Source organism: Staurois parvus, unplaced genomic scaffold (genome assembly GCF_062004578.1).
Source record: "Staurois parvus isolate SC_StPar_1 unplaced genomic scaffold, SC_StPar_1.0 ptg000519l, whole genome shotgun sequence".
Taxonomy (NCBI): domain Eukaryota; kingdom Metazoa; phylum Chordata; class Amphibia; order Anura; family Ranidae; genus Staurois; species Staurois parvus.
Genome location: NW_028318315.1, coordinates 353974 through 372097, shown reverse-complemented (window position 1 = coordinate 372097; position 18124 = coordinate 353974). Strand labels below are relative to the sequence as shown.

The 18124-nt window shown below is 45.4% G+C and overlaps 1 protein-coding gene across 1 annotated transcript; it reads right to left on the bottom strand.

The window, feature by feature from the left end:
• Positions 1 to 1713: 1713 nt before the first annotated feature.
• LOC149451792 (uncharacterized) lies at positions 1714 to 17607 on the bottom strand. Its single transcript, XM_089690133.1, has 5 exons — positions 17555 to 17607; positions 10494 to 10608; positions 10086 to 10220; positions 9227 to 9368; positions 1714 to 3493 (listed from the first exon to the last, which is right to left on the bottom strand). Exons 2-5 carry the CDS (start codon positions 10587 to 10589, stop codon positions 1998 to 2000), a joined length of 1869 nt encoding a protein of 622 aa, XP_089546259.1. The 5' UTR covers positions 10590 to 10608; positions 17555 to 17607; the 3' UTR covers positions 1714 to 1997.
• Positions 17608 to 18124: the final 517 nt, after the last annotated feature.

Below are 18124 nucleotides of genomic sequence, written 5' to 3'. Positions count from 1 at the left end.
GGAATTCCTTCAGGAACCTGGGTGAAGATTTCATCTAGGGTTTATGGAGTTACGTAAGGAGAGGCTAGCTAGCTCTCCAAGAAGAGAAGAGAAAACCTTTCTGACTACTTGTACATAGTTGGAGGAAGTTGTCTTCAGTTTTACAGTTCCTAGGGCATCCCATAATAAAATGTACTGTCTGAAGTGCAAGACTGGAAGGAAATGTGTGTTACCTGGCTGTGCAGGACTACAGGGGGACCCATAACTTTAGCAACTCCCAAGGGGGTAGTTATATTATATATATTATGATATATATATATATTACACTATATTGCCATATGTATTGGGACACCCCTCCAAATTCAGGTGTTCCAATCCCCTCCATGGCCACAGGTGTATACACTCAAGCCCCTAGGCATGCAGACTTCTTCTACAAACATTGGTGAAAGAATGGGTCGCTCTCAGGAGCTCAGTGACTCCAAGCGTGGTCCCGTGATAGGTTGTCACCTGTGCAATAAGTCCATCCGTGACATTTCCTGGCTACTAAATATTCCACGCTCAACTGTTAGTGGGATTATAACAAAGTGGAAGCAACTGGGAACAACAGCAACTCAGCCACCAAGTGGTAGGCCACGTCACATGACAGAGCGGGGTCAGCACATGCTGAAGCGCACAGTGCGCAGAAGTCACCAACTGTCTGCAGAGTCAATAGCTAAAGACCTCCAAACTTGGTGTGGCCTTCAGATGAGCCCAACAACAGTGCGTAGAGAGCTTCATGGAATGGGTTTCCATGGCCGAGCAGCTGCTTCCAAGCCTCACATCACCAGGTGCAATGCAAAGCGTTGGATGCCGTGGTGTAATGCACGCCGCCACTGGACTCTAGGGCAGAGGAGACGTGTTCTCTGGAGTGACCAATCACACTTCTCTGTCTGGCAATCCGATGGACGTGTCTGGGTTTGGCGGTTGCCAGGAGAACAGTACTTGCCTGATTCCATTGTGCCAAGTGTAAAGTTTGGTGGAGGGGGGATTATGGTGTGGGGTTGTCTTTCAGGGGTTGGGCTTGGCCCCCTAGTTCCAGTGAAGGGAACTCTTAAGGTGACATTTTGGACAATTTCATGCTCCCAACTTTGTGGGAAGAGTTTGGGGATTGCCCCTTCCTGTTCCAACATGACTGCACACCAGTGCACAAAGCAAGGTCCATAAAGACATGGAGGAGCCAGTGTGGGGTGGAGGAACTTGACTGGCCTGCACAGAGTCCTGACCTCAACCCCATAGAACACCTTTGGGATGAATTAGAGTGGAGACTGCTAGCCAGGGCTCCTCCCCCGACATCAGTGCCTGACCTCACAAATGTGCTTCTGGAAGAATGGTCCAACCTTCCCATAGACACCCTCCTAAACCTTGTGGACGGCCTTCCCAGAAGAGTTGAAGCTGTTATAGCTGCAAAGGGCGGGGCCAACTCAATATTGAACCCTATGGACTAAGACTGGGGGGGCCATTAAAGTCCATGTGCATGGAAAGGCAGGAGACCAATACTTTTGGCAATATAGTGTACCTCCATCAGGAAAAATAGAGAAATACCACATTTTGGACAGAGATTGAGCCAATGGTAATAGGAAATCACTGTATGAAATAAGAAAAACCAACATTGGTTAGGGCTGGGTGAATGTTTTCTTTTTTAAAAACAGACCTAAGTGTTTGTGAAAGTTTACACCAAAAAATATACTCAGCCAATGAGGAAATTACTCCATTTTAATTTTTCTCCTGCTATCAATGTCCAACACACAATCTTTGGTGACCTCTGATCTCCTTATGAACGGTTTCTTCCATGATGAAGATCAGCCATGGAGTATATCTGAGGTGTATATCAGGGTGTGCTTCTTCCCCACATGAGAGCTGGGATGTCCAGCAACATTCACCTAGAAGACATTTCCCGCACTCAAGGCACTAATACACCTCGAAGGTTGTGTGGGACCCCGATGTATTGGAAGAGAGGACTTCAGTGAGGAACATTTCCCTCACTCAGGACAGAAAAGTGGTGTCTCCCCCGTGTGCAATTTCTGATGTTTGTAAAGATGGGACTTCTGTGAAAAACATTTCCCGCACTCAGGACAGGAATACGGCTTCTCCCCCGTGTGCAGTCTCAGATGTGTGTAAAGATGTGGCTTCTGTGAAAAACATTTCCCGCATTCAGGACAGGAAAATGGCTTCTCCTTCGTGTGAGATCTCTGATGTGTGACAAGTTCTGTTTTTCGTATAAAACATTTCCCGCACTCAGAACAGAAATGTGGCTTCTCACCTGTGTGAGATCTCTGATGATTATGAAGATTGGACATATCTGAAAAACATCTTCCGCACTCAGGACAGGAATGTGGCTTTTCCCCTGTGTGAGATCTCTGATGTCTGTAAAGATTGGACTTCTGTGAAAAACATTTCCCGCACTCAGGACAGGAATACGGCTTTTCCTGCGTGTGAGATCGTTGATGTCTGACAAGTTTTGATTTTCCTATAAAACATTTCCCGCACTCAGAACAGAAATACGGATTCTCACTTGTGTGCAATCTCTGATGTTTGTGAAGATTGGACTGATATGAAAAACATTTCCCACAATTAGGACAGGAATATTGCTTTCCCCCTATGTGAGATCTATGATGTGTAACCAGCTCTGATTTTTGTATAAAAAATTTACTACACTCAGGACAGGAATACAGTTTCTCACCTGTGTGCAATCGCTGATGATTGTAAAGAATTGACTTTCTTGAAAAACATTTCCCGCACTCCTTACAGGAATACAGCTTCTGGTTTGTGTGAGACCTCTGATGTCTGACAAGCTTTGATTTTTGTACAAGACCTTTCCTGAACTTCGTATGGAAATAAGGCTTCTCACCGGTGTGCAATCTCTGATGACGGTAAAGATTCGACCCAACTGAAAAACATTTTCCACACTCATGACAGGAAAATGGCCTCTCCCCCGTGTGAGATCTCTGATGTTTAATAAGTTCTGATTTTTGTACAAAACATTTTCCACACTCTGAACAGGAATACGGCTTATCCCCCGTGTGAGACCTTTGATGTGTGACAAGCTTTAATTTATTTACAAAACTTTTCCCACGCTCAGGACAGGAATACGGCTTTTCCCCCGTGTGAGATCTCTGATGTCTGTAAAGATGTGACTTCTGTGAAAAACATTTCCCGCACTCTGAACAGGAAAATGGCTTCTCACCCGTGTGAGATCTTTTATGCATATCTAAAGCAGATTTGAAACGGAAACCCTTCCCGCACTCAGTACAGGAGAAGCTCTTCCCTGTTGGAAGGCCGGCCCGGTACCGCACAGTCTGAGGTTCCTCAGGATACGAGGAATCCGATGGTCCATCTACACTGGGTGGTGCCGGATGGACATTGGAGATCGGGTTTTCTCCTGGACTATACTGTGTGATGTCCTCATCTTCTACTTTCCAGTCTGGAGACAAAGTGAGACAATCCTCGGAGGTTTTCCTCATCTCCCGGCCATGGACTAAAATACAAAGACAAAGAGGATTACTAGACAGGAGCTGATTGGTTCCCCCAAACCAGGACTCCGCCCACATCAGGCAGCTTGGTCTCTGAGGAGCTTACAATTCCACCCTCAAGGGAACTAGGAAATGGCTCCTCTGATCTCCTACCAGGTCATTTCTTTATTCATGGACCTTAGTCAGAGAGTGAGAAAACAACCAGAACTGTCTTTTATAGGAGGGACAGTGATGAGGGGATTATAGGACGAGGGTCCCCACCCCATCTATCACTCATCGCCATCTTCCCAACACAAGAAGTACTGCACTTCCTTATTTACTCCATGATTTAGTCATGAAGAACAGCGGGGCTGAGCCCCACCAGAGGTCAGAGAGTGAGGATGGGGGGAGAACAACCAAGATGAAGACTGGACTGATCCTGAAGACCACCATCATTGGGGTATTGACTCCTCCCTCATTATCACTTTCTGTTTAACCGCTTCCCGACCTGCCTATAGCAGATATACTGCTACAGAGCGGCAGGGGTGTGCAAAATCACAGACCACCAGAGGTCAGAGAGTGAGGCTGGGGGGAGAACAACCAAGATGAAGACTGAACTGATCCTGAAAACTCCCACTGCAGATTGGTTCCCCCAAACCAGGACTCTGCCCACATCAGGAAGCTTGGTCTCTGAGGAGCTTACAAATCCACCCTCAAGGGAACTAGGAAATGGCTCCTCTGATCTCCTACCAGGTCATTTCTCTATTCATGGACCTTAGGCTGCTTTCACGCTGATCTGTTTTTTCTTCCGCTATTGCATTAAAAAGGAAGAAAACCAAGTGACTATGGCGCTCTTCACACTGATCAGGCACAGGGCAAGTGGTTTTTTCTCTTCTAAGTATTTTTATTGAAAAATGTTTCAAAAACAGTATTGTACAAGTACGAACAGATAGATGTCAAATAGCAGGACCTTCCTCCTCCTTCTTCCTCATCATGCTGAAGCCCATAGCGGTGGTAAGCCATAGTTAGCTGTGCCTTCAGGTGTTGGATATTTATTTCAGGTACTTCTATAGCTCCGTCAATTTACACAGTGATTTACATATATATTGTACATTCCCATCAGTCCCTGACCCTCAAGGGGCGTACAATCTAAGGTCCCCAACTTACATTCATACATACACATACTAGGGACAATTTAGACAGGAGCCAATTAACCTACCAGCATGTCTTTGGAGTGTGGAAGGAAACTGGAGTACCCGGAAGAACGCCACACAGGCACAGGGAGAACATGCAAACTCCAGGCAGGTGATGCTGTGGTTGGAATTCAAACCAATGACCCTAGTACTGCCAGGCGGAAGTGCTAACCATTTAGCCACTGTGCTGCTGGATATTCCTCACTCATAGTGCAGAAAGGTCCCATCTGGGCATTTATAGGTGACACGGGAGTCCTAATACCACAGAGTATTTGGCAGTTCTACATTATATGCATTGCAGCTGAATAGCTTTAGAGCAATATGAATGGTTACCATCGAACCGTAGAAGGTTCCCGGTGCCCAATAACTCCTATGTTAGGATAGGGAACCCTTCAAGTTTGTAGCAATAAAGAAAAGGGAGGGGATGGAGGAAGTAATGAAGGGAGGGGAGGTTAGCATGAAAATCTAAGTAATAGAGGTAAAAGAGGAGTGGAGGGAAAGAAAGAAAAAAAGTGAAGAATGAGACTGATCACCACGTTCCCATCTACCTACCTCCAGGCCACCCCACCCACTAGGGAGATTGAAGGTATCTAATCCAGGGGTTCTATATTTTTTCAAATCAAAGCGGTTTGTCCTAGAGGATGCTAGCCAAGTTCTCATTAATCATTATCCACAAGTTTTTTTTTCGTTTGACTAGCACAAGGTCGATCACAGGTGTTTTCCACACTCACGCTACAGTAATCTGGGCTGCCGAAAAGATATAGGAGGCAAGAATTCTGAGGTGCTTGGGTAGCTCGCTCCACAGATCAGAAAATAGTGCCATCTTGGCATTTTTGAGGACATTGAACCCAGTCACTGTATAAAGCAAATTGAATATTCTGGTCCAAAACCATTGAACCTTCGGGGAGGACCACCAGACGTGGTACGCGGCCCACTTGCCCACACCCCCTGAAACATAGCGGCGAGGAATCAGGGTAGATCTTAGCCAACCATGTTGGAACGAGATACCAGCACTTTGTAGTTCAACTCCACCAGGGTAGTGTTGAGAATTCCCCTGTGCACCATGGTTGACCATTGGGACCAAACATCCTATTCTATTCCTACTCCCAAGCCAACTGGTAGGAAAGTTTAGGGCCTTGGTCTGCAAACAGGGAGTATAACTCCGAAATGCTACCACGCATACCAGGATTATGCAGACACCTATTCTCATAGAAGGTCCTGGTAGTGATATCCACAGGAACTCAACCAGGGATGTGTTGAGAATTCCCCTGTGCACCATGGTTGACCATTGGGACCAAACATCCCATTCTATTGTTTCCCCTAGATCCTACTCCCAAGCCAATTGGTAGGAAGGTTTAGGGCCTTGGTCTGCAAACAGGGAGTATAACTCCGAAATGCTACCACGCATGCCAGGATTATGCAGACACCTGTTCTCATAGAAGGTCCTGGTAGTGATATCCTCCGGATCTTGACCCTGTAAATAATAAGTGATTTGACAAAGGTGGAAAGTCTCTGAAGGGGGGCATTTGTAGGGTCCTGGAAATAAGAAAATTGTCCATTTCCCCTGTAGTCTACAAAGTGGGCTATTCTGTAAAGGCTCTTGGTAACCCACCATGCAAAATGTTGAGGGTTTTGTCCGGGGGGAAAGCATGGGTTCCCAAAAAGGGGGGCCACTGGAGTATGTGGTGACTTTGGTGTGTTTTTCACAGTCCTACTTGCTACATTTTAGGTGCGGTAAAAAAAAAAGAAGTAAAAAAGTACCTCCCCTTTGAAATCAATGAAAAACACAGCAAAAACGCATTTAAAACAACATACCTGTGGACCTCCTTTCCCCTTTTCTGAGATTTCGGGATGCCCTGGTTTCCCATATGGCCCGTGCAGCTGGTTGCTTGTGATTAGACCTTTGCCTTCTTAGCCACTCAGGGGCCATACTGTGACCACGTAACTGATTTATTATGTTGTTGCCTATTATACACCATAATGCTGCTCATTTACTTGTTTATTTGTTATATTTGGCTCATTTATTGCCATGTTTTGTAGCTTCTGTGTACTTTATATTGTACGATTTTTGGCTACCTTACCAGAAAAATTTACAAATAAAGGAGTTATAAAAAAAAAATGCACCTGTGTTGCGTTTTTGGTGCGGAGTCACATGTCCTTTAACCATTAGCCGCCCGGCCAATGGCCGTTTGGCGGCTTCAAAATTGTCTCTGCACTCCGGGTGCACGCCATTTGGCGTGCTCCCGCACATGCGCAGTTTGCGCTAATGCAGAGCGGCGCAGCAGTGCGATCTGTCACCGGCCGTGCACCTCGGACACGGCCGATGACAGATCCGAGTACCGCCTCCCGTTGCTGGTACCATGTGACCTGCTGTGACCAATCACAGCAGGTCACATGACAGTTGTATACAATGGATGGCTTCATTCATGATGCCATCCATTGTATACTAGTGCCTAGCTGTGAATGGTCACAGCTAATCACATGCACATGTCATGTGATTAGCTGTGACCAAATCACAGCTAAGCACAAAAAAAAAAAAAAAAAAGCTGAATGAATCGATTTCATTCAGGTAAATGCTTGCTTATAGCAAAGTAATTCTTTGCTATAAGCAAATTGTGTAAAAAAAAAAAATACTGATCCCTTCCCCAAAGTAGTACAATGTTACTATGGTAACATTGTACTACTTTGGTCATAGTAAAATATGAAACAAAATCTTAAAAAAAAATGTAATAAAAAATTAAATATAATAAAAAAAAAAAATATATATATATATATTTTTTTTTTTCATACTGTCACCAGTCAGTGTCCCTGATCACCGCCATGCCAGTTATATGATGACGCTGTACTGCACTGGTGACAGTATGTAAAAAAAAAATAGTGAAAATAATTTATTTTAATTTTTTCATTTTCCGAAAAATTATGACAAAAAAATACAACTTCAAAAAACTCGCCATTCCTCTTATGAAGTACGTCGGACTGTCTACTCTGCAAAAAGGGGTCATTTGGGGATATCTGTACTGTTCTGACATTTGGGGGATATCTGTACTATTCTGACATTTGGGGGATATCTGTACTATTCTGACATTTGGGGGATATCTGTACTATTCTGACATTTGGGGGATATCTGTACTGTTCTGACATTTGGGGGATATCTGTACTGTCCTGACATTTGGGAGATATCTGTACTATTCTGACATTTGGGGGATATCTGTACTATTCTGACATTTGGGGGATATCTGTACTATTCTGACATTTGGGGGATATCTGTACTGTTCTGACATTCTTGGACCTCAAGAAATTAGATTGGCTGTCAGTACTTCAGGATTGATCAATATTCAGATCTATACCATAGTTTGGGAACTCTATAACTTTACTACAAACTAAATAATACATCCTAATTTGGGTTATTTTCACCAAAGACATGTAGCAGAATACATCTCGGCCTAAATTTATGAAGAACAATTATTTATTTGTAAACTTTTATAACAGAAACAAAGAAAAATGTGTTTTTTTTTCAAAATTTTTGGTCTTTTTTTGTTAATTTAGCAAAAAATAAAAACCCCAGCGGTGATTAAATACCACCAAAAGAAAGCTCTAGTTGTGTCAAGAAAATGATAAAATTTTAGTTTGGGTACAATGTTGTATGACCGCGCAATTGTCATTCAAAGTGTGAGAGCGCTGAAACCTGAAAAATGGCCTGGGCAGGAAGGGGGAAAAGTGCCCGGTATTGAAACGGTTAAAAACCGCACCTAAAATCTTGTAAAAAACACATATGTGTTTTTGCCATGGAACAGTGTGAAAGTAGCCTTAGTCAGAGCATGAAAAAACAACGAGAACTGTCTTTTATAGGAGGGACAGTGATGAGGGGATTATAGGACGAGGGTCCCCACCCCCTCTATCACTCATCGCCATCTTCCCAACACAGGAAGTATTGCACTTCCTTATTTAGTCCATGATTTAGTCATGAAGAACAGCGGGGCTGAGCCCCACCAGAGGTCAGAGAGTGAGGATGGGGGGAGAACAACCAAGATGAAGACTTGACTGATCCTGAAGACCACCATCATTGGGTTATTGCCATCTTCCCAACACAAGAAGTACTGCACCTCCTTACGGTATGTGCACACCGCTGCCTCCCACCTCCTGAGACTGCACTCAGTGACTTGGGTCTGAGACTATACAGACATATCCCTCCACCCGGCACAGCCAGCAGACTACAGAACAAGTAACCCTGGGAGAATTGTTCTGTCAGAGATCTTGCTAGACCTGGACATGGGGAAGAAGATCCAAGGCCCAGGTGCCTAGGTTGAGCAACACTTATGGTGAAAGTCAACATTTTGCTGACGGCTGATCCCCAGAATCTCCATAAATCCAGTCTAGATACATAAATTGTGTCTGCAGCACAGAGAAGGAAGATTATCCGAGAGAAATCCAGGAATACAGGACGGGGAACACAGCTCAGGAAAGTGACCAGGGGATTACAGGCTGATATCACCCAGTCCCCGCCCTACTCTGGACCAATCAGTGAGCAGTATGGGTGGAGGAATGGATTTAGTGTTCATGACCCACCTGTGCTGATCTCTGTAGGAGTGTCCTCCCCTATAAATGTCCCCGTTATTCCATCCTCCTCCATAGACTGCTGATCATCCCTCACATACGCCTCTTCTTCTTCTGATTTAACCTCAACTTTAGAATCTCTCAGGTTTCCACTCTGAATATATAATAAAAATGCCATCAATGGTAACAATGCAGATAATGTACAGATCCTAATGATACTATCAGTGATTGTTCCTCACCTACCTGATGATGGTGAGGGATGGTGTGACCTTCCTGTGTGGAATCCCGGGAATACAGAGGACGGGGACATCTCTCTGGTGGGTTCCCATGACTGGATCCATCTACCTGATGATGGTGAGGGATGGTGTGACCTTCCTGTGTGGAATCCCGGGAATACAGAGGACGGGGACATCTCTCTGGTGGGTTCCCATGACTGGATCCATCTACCTGATGATGGTGAGGGATGGTGTGACCTTCCTGTGTGGAATCCCGGGAATACAGAGGACGGGGACATCTCTCTGGTGGGTTCCCATGACTGGATCCATCTGTAGGAAACACACACACTGACTGAATCCATTGTTTCTATGTGTTTATCAGATGATGGGGGATCTAGGTGGATCCTCCGTACTGCTCTCTCCTTTACAATAAAGTCTCCTCTTACCCGGTGATGTGAGGGGCGGCTGATTGTCCATCATGACGTCCTTGTAGAGATCCTTGTGTCCTTCTAAATACTCCCACTCCTCCATGGAGAAATAGACAGTGACACCCTGACACCTTATAGGAACCTGACACACACAATGATACAGTCACCATCCAGACACATCCCTTGTCTGTTACTGGAGAATGTCCCAGAATTCCCGGCACCGCTCACCTCTCCTGTCAGCAGCTCCATCATCTTCTTGGTGACTTCTAGAATCTTCTGCATGTTGTGTCTCTCAGGTTTTAGGGGGTCACATGGAGGCACTGTGATGGTCATATGATCACCTGACTGAAGAGGAGGAAATCTCTGTATTTAGGAACCAAAAGGAATATCATGTTAGAATCCCAGAATCCTCCTCACCTCTCCGGTTAGCTCTTTGTTTTATTAATAGAGATAAGAGTTATGTCATGTGACCTCCCAGAATCCTCCTCACCTCTCCGGTCAGGTCTGTGTTTTATTAATAGAGATAAGAGTGATGTCATGTGACCTCCCAGAATCCCCCTCACCTCTCCGGTCAGGTCTGTGTTTTATTAATAGAGATAAGAGTGATGTCATGTGACCTCCCAGAATCCTCCTCACCTCTCCGGTCAGCAGGTAGATGATCTCCAGGGTGAGGTTTAGTATCCTCTCAGTCATGTGACTCTGGTCCTCCTCCATCCTCATTGATGTGGTCATGTGATCTATACAGGTTTCTCTGTAGAAATAAAATTATTTGGACTGTATTGGTTATACAATATTAGGATGGGGATGTAAGGTGTTAATAGGCGGGCTGTACCCAATAGGAACTGGAACATATGTAGGGATATGCTCCCCTCCAGTGTTTGTATTTTTGAAGCTGTTGCTTGCAGAGTCACCAAAACTATAATACACAGGACTGAAGCCAGACTATAAGACACCTACAAACATACAAAAATACAGAAACCATGAATCCCCCTGTCACGTGTTTACTCACACACCACACCCACAGCGACTAGCTAACGGAGGCACGCACATGCGGCCGTGACTTGGGGTAAGAGGGAATAAGGGGGACTTAACTTTGAATATATAAAACTGTATATAAGATCAGCCGTGATATACTTTCACAGCCCGCACTACCTCTTGGCCACCACCGGAGGGAGACTCCACTCCAATCCAGCTGGTGGAGCACACACTGTGATCACATACAATCGGGTAAACTAATTCGAGTTGAGGAGCAGCTTAACAATCACACACCCTTCTAGGATTCCTCCAGCCATCCTATAAGCCAGAACCCCGGTGTTAATCACTCTCCCACTGTCCACACCCCCCCCCCCCCCCACCAGACACACCACAAACGGTAGCTTGCCACCATCCAACAGTTTATCCGCAGAACGGTCTGCTGGGACACCCCACATACAGATCTCCGTCTGGCAGATCTGTTACCTTTACAATCTGCCAACACGCAGTGCAATTGCATACAGATTGGCAATGAGCTTGACCGAGCATATAAAGACACTAACATACAATACAATCTAATCTCTCCAAAGATATGAGCCCGAGCTTAAATACACAGAAGTCACTTATTAATTTTAAGATTTAATATCCTGAAAGTGGGCAGTGCATAAAATATGTACAAAGTATAAAAAGTTACAGAAAATACAAAAAATACAAGAAGACACACATAGACTATTGACTATAAAATAAAAGGGAATAAAAACAGAAATAAAACTTTTACCAAGAGTTATCCTGTGACTGGAGCAAGTCAGAGAATCCATAATCCGTTAGTCGATTGAACCAGCTCCATACGAATCACAATGTCAGGGTCCTCAATATTTGGGAATATGCGCGGTCATGCAACACTGCACCCAAATGAAATTTACATCCTTTTTTCCCCACAAATAGTGCTTTCTTTCGATGGTATTTGATCACCCGTGCATTATTTTTTGCACAATAAATAAAAAAAGACTGACAATTTTGAGAAAAAAAAAACAATATTTTTGACTTTTTGCTATTAAACATGTTCAGTGAAAAAATAAAAAAAATCAATACATGTAAATTAATTGGTTTACATGAAAATGATACCGTTTGCAAATGGCGGTATATATACTGGGATTTTTTTTTACTAATTATGGCGGCGATCAGTGACTTATAGCGGGACTGCGGCGGGCATTCTGACACTGGGGGGAACTGACTTGGTGGCACTGACATCCCCAGTGACACCAATACAGTGATCAGTGCTAATAAAACGCACTGACACTGTACTAATGGCACTGGGCAGGAAGGAATTAACATGTGGGGCGATCAAAGGGTTAACTGCTGTTTCACTATGGGAGCTGTGTGTGATTCACTGTAAGTACACTGTTTTGTATGGCTCTGCTAGGGACAAATGGGGAGGGACAAATGAGGAGGAAAGAGGGACAGAGGGACTTTGCTCCAAATCAGGGACAGACCCTCGAAATCAGGGACAGTTGGAAGCAGGGGCGGACTGACAACTCATGGGGCCCCTGGGCAATAGGAGATAATGAGGCCCCCTGTGTCCCCACCCACACTCAAGCCACACCCACACAATGCCCCACCTACATATAGCAGCTCAGCTCCACAGGGGGGTATTTATATATCTACCGCAGCATAGCCTGCAAGAAAGTTCCTGGCTTCTTTCTGTAGAAGCCGCTGGGCACTTCCAGGTTTAAAGATGGCTGTGGCATTGCAGTCATCTTTATGATGCAACCAGGGGCAATTTATAAAAGTAGTGGGCCTGTGTGCAAGAACATAGTTTGGGCCCTGACAGCACAAAAAGAAGTGCGGCATGCACAAAAATGGATGTGGTTTTCGGAGGACTGTAGGCAATGCCTGCTGGTTACATTGTACAGTAAAGATGCCCAGTGACTGAGAGGTTAATTGCCTTGTGCGGCTGTTCAGCTCCCACTCAGCCTCTTTCCTGGCAGGGGGGCCAAGCCCCCACAACCCTGTTTTTTTCCCTGACAGACCAGGGGGGGGGGAGAGAGGGGGTGAGAGAGATGGTTAGAGAGGGAGTGAGAGAGAGAGGGGTAGAGAGGGAGTGAGAGAGAGAAAGGGGGTGAGAGAGAGGGGTGAGAGAGAGTGTGAAGGTGATAGAGAAAGAGGGTGAGTGAGAGAGAGAGAGGAAGGGTGAGGGAGAAAGAGGTAGGGAGAGAGAGAGGTAGGAAGGGTGAGGGAGAGAGAGAGGGGAAGAGTAAGGGAGAGAGAGTATGAGAGAGAGGGAGATGGAGAGAGAGGGAGAGGGAAGGAGATGGTGAGAGGGCGAGAGAGAGAGGAAGGAAGGAAGGATGAGAGAGAGAGAGAGGGGGGGGGTGGTAAGGGAGAGGGAGAGGATGAGAGAGAGGATGAGAGGGAGAGAGAGAGGGGGCGAGAGAGGGAGGGAGGGAGAGCAAGAGGGAGAGAGAGAGGGTGAGAGAGGGAGGATGAGAGAGAGGGAGGATGAGAGAGATAGGGGGAGAGAGAGGGTGAGAGAGAGATAGGGATGGTGAGAGAGAGGGGGGGGGGTAAAGAGAGAGAGGGGAGGGGGAGAGAGAAAGAGAGGGAGGGTGAGCGAGAGAAGAAAGGTGAGGGAGGGTGAGGGAGAGAGAGGAAGGGTGAGGGAGAGAGAGGAAGGGTGAGGGAGGGTGAGGAAGGGTGAGGGAGGGTGGGAAAGAGGAAGGGTGAGGGAGGGTGAGAGAGAGGAGGGGTGAGAGAGCAGAAGGGTGAGAAAGAGAGGGAGAGAGAGGGAGAGGGTGAGAGAGAGAGTGTGTAAGAGGGACAGAGAGAAAGAGAGAGGGTGCAAGTTGGGGAGAGACCAAGTGGTGAAGGATTCCATGTCTATTCACCTAATTTGAGCTACTTCCTGGATCGGGGGCTTCTGCTGCTGCTGCCGCCTCCCGACTCTCCTCGCCATCACTGACAGTCCTCGCTCCTTATCTGCTCCCATGTCGGACTCCCCGCTGTAAGCCACATTCCTGTCTGAATAATGTGTTCTGATTTCAGGCGGACACATTATTCAGACCGCGGTAAATATACTGCCACTGTGTGAAATGTGTGGAACCTTTCATGGGGCCCCCACTGACCGCGGGCCCTCGGGCAGTGCCCGAGTGACCAAATGGTCAATCCGCCCCTAGTTGAGAGCTATGTATTAGGTTAATCTCTTTCTCAAAGCTCAACCTTGGAAAACCTAAAAACTATCCTTTGCAGGGGGACTGTACCCTCCCTGCAAGTTGAAGTTGCTTGTTTAGGTCTAGGGGAAATAGAAAAGATCAAACACCAAAAAAAAACCTACTCCATGGACTCACCTGTCATCTATGTGTCCATGCAAGTATAAACATGAACCGCTTATAACCAACATACAAAATCTTTTCTATTTAGCGGAACTCATGTGATAACACATCTATGAAAACACCATGGTTAGATTTAAATACAAGGCTAGCTGATCCCAGACCCCCTCTTTTATTCAGAAGGAGGATTGTTGTTTGGGTTCCTGAAGTGAAGAAATGTGAACAGAGGACACCACGTTGGTGGTTGAACATAAATTTTATGGTATTTATGGTCAAGTCCAAAACAAGAACATGACTGATGAGTGGAATGGCACTGCCTGAGATAAATCCTGCACAAGGAGCTCTTTCATAGTGGGAGGATTCCAGAATTGTCCCCAGTAGCACTTGGGTAACATCTATCTGGCGGTAGGAGGTAGTTTTTGGATCCCTTGTTCAGGGTGCTGTCCTTTACCGCTTCCCGACCGCCCTATAGCAGAAATAATGCTACAGGGCGGCACAGGTGCGCAAAATCACGTATATATACACGTGATTTTGCACTTCCGGGTAGGGGGCATGCGCCCTACCCACGCCGCCATTTGTGACCACGACTGTCAATCAGTGGGTACCGGGCCGGTGATTACTCGCTGGCACCCAGTGATTGCCAAGAATCTCCGACGGGGAGGAGAACTGTTTTGTTTACTAACAGTTCTCCTCCCTGTCAGCTCAGGCACACTGCTCTGGATGGATGTGCACAGCACAGCCATCCAAAGCAGTGTGCTTACAATGAAGCACATGGACACCACCCCCTAGTAAAACACACCCAGCACACAGTTAACCCTTTGATCGCCCCTCATGTTAACACCTTCCTGCCCAGTGCCATTAGTACAGTGTCAATCCTTTTTATTAGCACTGATCACTGTATGGGTGTCACTGGGGATGTCAGTGACACCAAGTCAGTTCCCCCCCAGTGTCAGAATGCCCGCCGCAGCCCCACTATAAGTTGCTGATCGCCACCATTACGAGTAAAAATAAAAAAATAATGCCCAGTATCTATACCGCCATTTGTAAATGCTATTACTTTCACGTAACCAATTAATTTACACGTATTGGGATTTTTTTTTTAGCAAAGACACGGAGCAGAATACATTTTGGCCTAAATTTATGAAGAACTTTGATTTTTAAAATTTTTTTACTGGACAAGTTTAATAGCAAAAAGTCAAAATAACAGTTTTTTTCTCAAAATTGTCAGGCTTTTTTTTATAGCACTAAAAAAAATGCACAGGCGATCAAATGCCACCAAAAGAAAGCTCTATTCGTGAGAAAAAAAAGGACGCAAATTTCATTTTGGTGCAGCGTTGCATGACTGTGCAATTGTCAGTTAAAGTACTGCAGCACCGTAACGCAAAAAATGGCCTGGTCAGGAAGGAGGGAAATCCTCAGGAGGGGGAGGGGTTAAGAGAAACCTGCACAGGCAGTTCCTTTTCCTGGCATTGCACCTATTCTCTCCCTGACAAGCGGGATTCTGTCCCTATCCTACTCCCACACTGTGGGTGTGCCTACAATAAATGACCCATTTTGGTGCCAATCAAGAGACGCCATCTTCCCAAAGATGGCTGTTTGATGGTAGATTAACCCATCCCCACCCTAATTTAGCTGCAGCTAAATTAAATTTACGTCCTTTTTTCCACAAATTGAGCTTTCTTTCCGTGGTATTTGATCACCTATGCGTTTTTTACTGTTTGCTCTATAAGCAAAATAAAGGCTGACAATTTTGAGAAAAAAACTATATTTTGGACTTTTTTGCTATTAAACATGTCCGGTAAAAAAATGTAAAGAATCAAATTTTGTCATAAATTTATGCCAAAATGTATTCTGCTCCATGTCTTTCCTAAAACAAAACCCCAATCCGTGTAAATTATTTGGTTTACGTTAAAGTTATAGCGTTTACAAATGGCGGTATATATACTGGGATTTCTTTTTTTTGTACTAGTAATGGCGGTGATCAGCAACATTCTGACACGTGGGGGGACGGACTTGGTGTCACTGACATCCCCAGTGATACCAATACAGTGATCAATGCTAAAAAAAAAGCACTGACACTGTACTAATGACACTGGGCAGGAAGGGGTTAATGTGAGGGGAGATCAAAGGGTTAACTGTGTGATGGGAGTGTTTTACTAGGGGGTGGGGGGGTGTGCTTCACTGTAAGCACACTGATTGGGATAGGTGTGCTGTGTAGTGTGCCCGAGCTGACAGGGAGGAAGATTGTTTGTAAACAAATCAATCTTCCTCCCCATCGGAGATGCTCGGTAATTACCGGCCGGGACCCGGTGATTGACATCGAATAGCGACGCGGGTAGGGCTCACGCGCGCCCCCTACCCGGAAATGCAAAATCATGCCCTCATATTCCTTCTGTACTGAAATGTATTGTAATTGTACTGTCTCCTTTATATTGTAAAACGCTGTGAAAACTGTTGGCGCTATATAAATCCTGTATAATAATAATAATGTACATTATAATTATTATTCAGGATTTATATAGCGCCAACAGTTTGCTCAGTGCTTTACAATATAAAGGGAGACAATACAGCAACAACACAGTTCAATACAAGAGGGATAGGAGGGCCCTGCTCCTTGGAGCTTGCAATCTAAGAGGGAGGGGCTAGTGGTACAAAAGGTAGTAACTGCCGTAGGTGCCGCCCTGTAGTAGTATATCTGCTATAGGGCGCTCCTTAAGTGGTTAAGAGGCGTTTATTGAGAATAAAGACAAGTACATCATCAACGCGTTTCAGGAGAAAGGACTCTCCAGTCTTCAGGGCTGTTGCTACACACTAATGAATAGGAATGAGGTTTCGGAGGAAAATCTGACAGTGAGTGATGACTGTCGCTCCAGGGGCATTCAACGCCATTGTAAGGAAGTGATGTAGTTGCCCTTTCCAGTCAGTGGACAAAATTGTAGCACTGCACCCGTCTACGAGGTTATCCACCTCCCCACGTAATCGGCTCACCTCACACCTTCTCTTATAGCGAGGGGCCGGGTTTTACACCTCCCCTTTACCTCTGGCTGCTGATCAGGTAAAACGCAAGCTCAGAGAATGTTCCGGCCCCGGCAGTGGGGGAATGTTGTGCCCCTGAAGGGGTTAATCTGGGTTCCCACACTATATATGTGTGTATCATCATCTGCTGGAGATAAAAGATGTCACAGTGACTATGGAGGAAGAGGACGGACATGACTATGGAGGAAGAGGACAGACGTGACTATGGAGGAAGAGGACAGACGTGACTATGGAGGAAGAGGATGGATGTGACTGTGGAGGAAGAGGATGGATGTGACTGTGGAGGAAGAGGACGGACGTGACTATAGAGGACGGACATGACGGGGGGTTACTGGGTGTAAATAGAACATAACATCTTATTACCTCCTCTGCTGCCACTTCCACCAACGTCTCCTCTCTATTTCCTCCCCAATCACCTCTCACCCGAACTTCCTATTTATACCTGACATCACTTCCTGTCTGTACCTGACATCACTTCCTGTCTTCCATAGAGACTTTCTGTTATGGTATGTGAGATCACCATCTTGTGGAGCTCAGAGAAACTGCAGCCCAAACAAACTTTTCATACTGTGAACAAGACTGTGCACTGCTGAAGTTGCCACCTCATCCCTTTAAAAGGATAAGTTCCCCTTTTAGGGCTCATGTACACTGCAGCTGATAAACTCACGTTCAGGAGCTGTTCAGCATTTTTTTCAGCAGCCCCTGAAGTCATCCTAATGTTTTCCTATGTGTCCATGTACACATCTTCATTTATAGGCAGTTGAGTTTACAGTCGTTTTTTTGAACGAAACAAACTTGCGTTCAGACATCAATTTTATCAGCGTTTCGCAAAATGCTTATAAACGTGGCTAAACATGGCAAATCGCGCTTAGAAGCGTTTGAATTTTTTTTTTAACTCTTCCAGTTCCTGATGCTGTCCAGACCCTTTTTTCA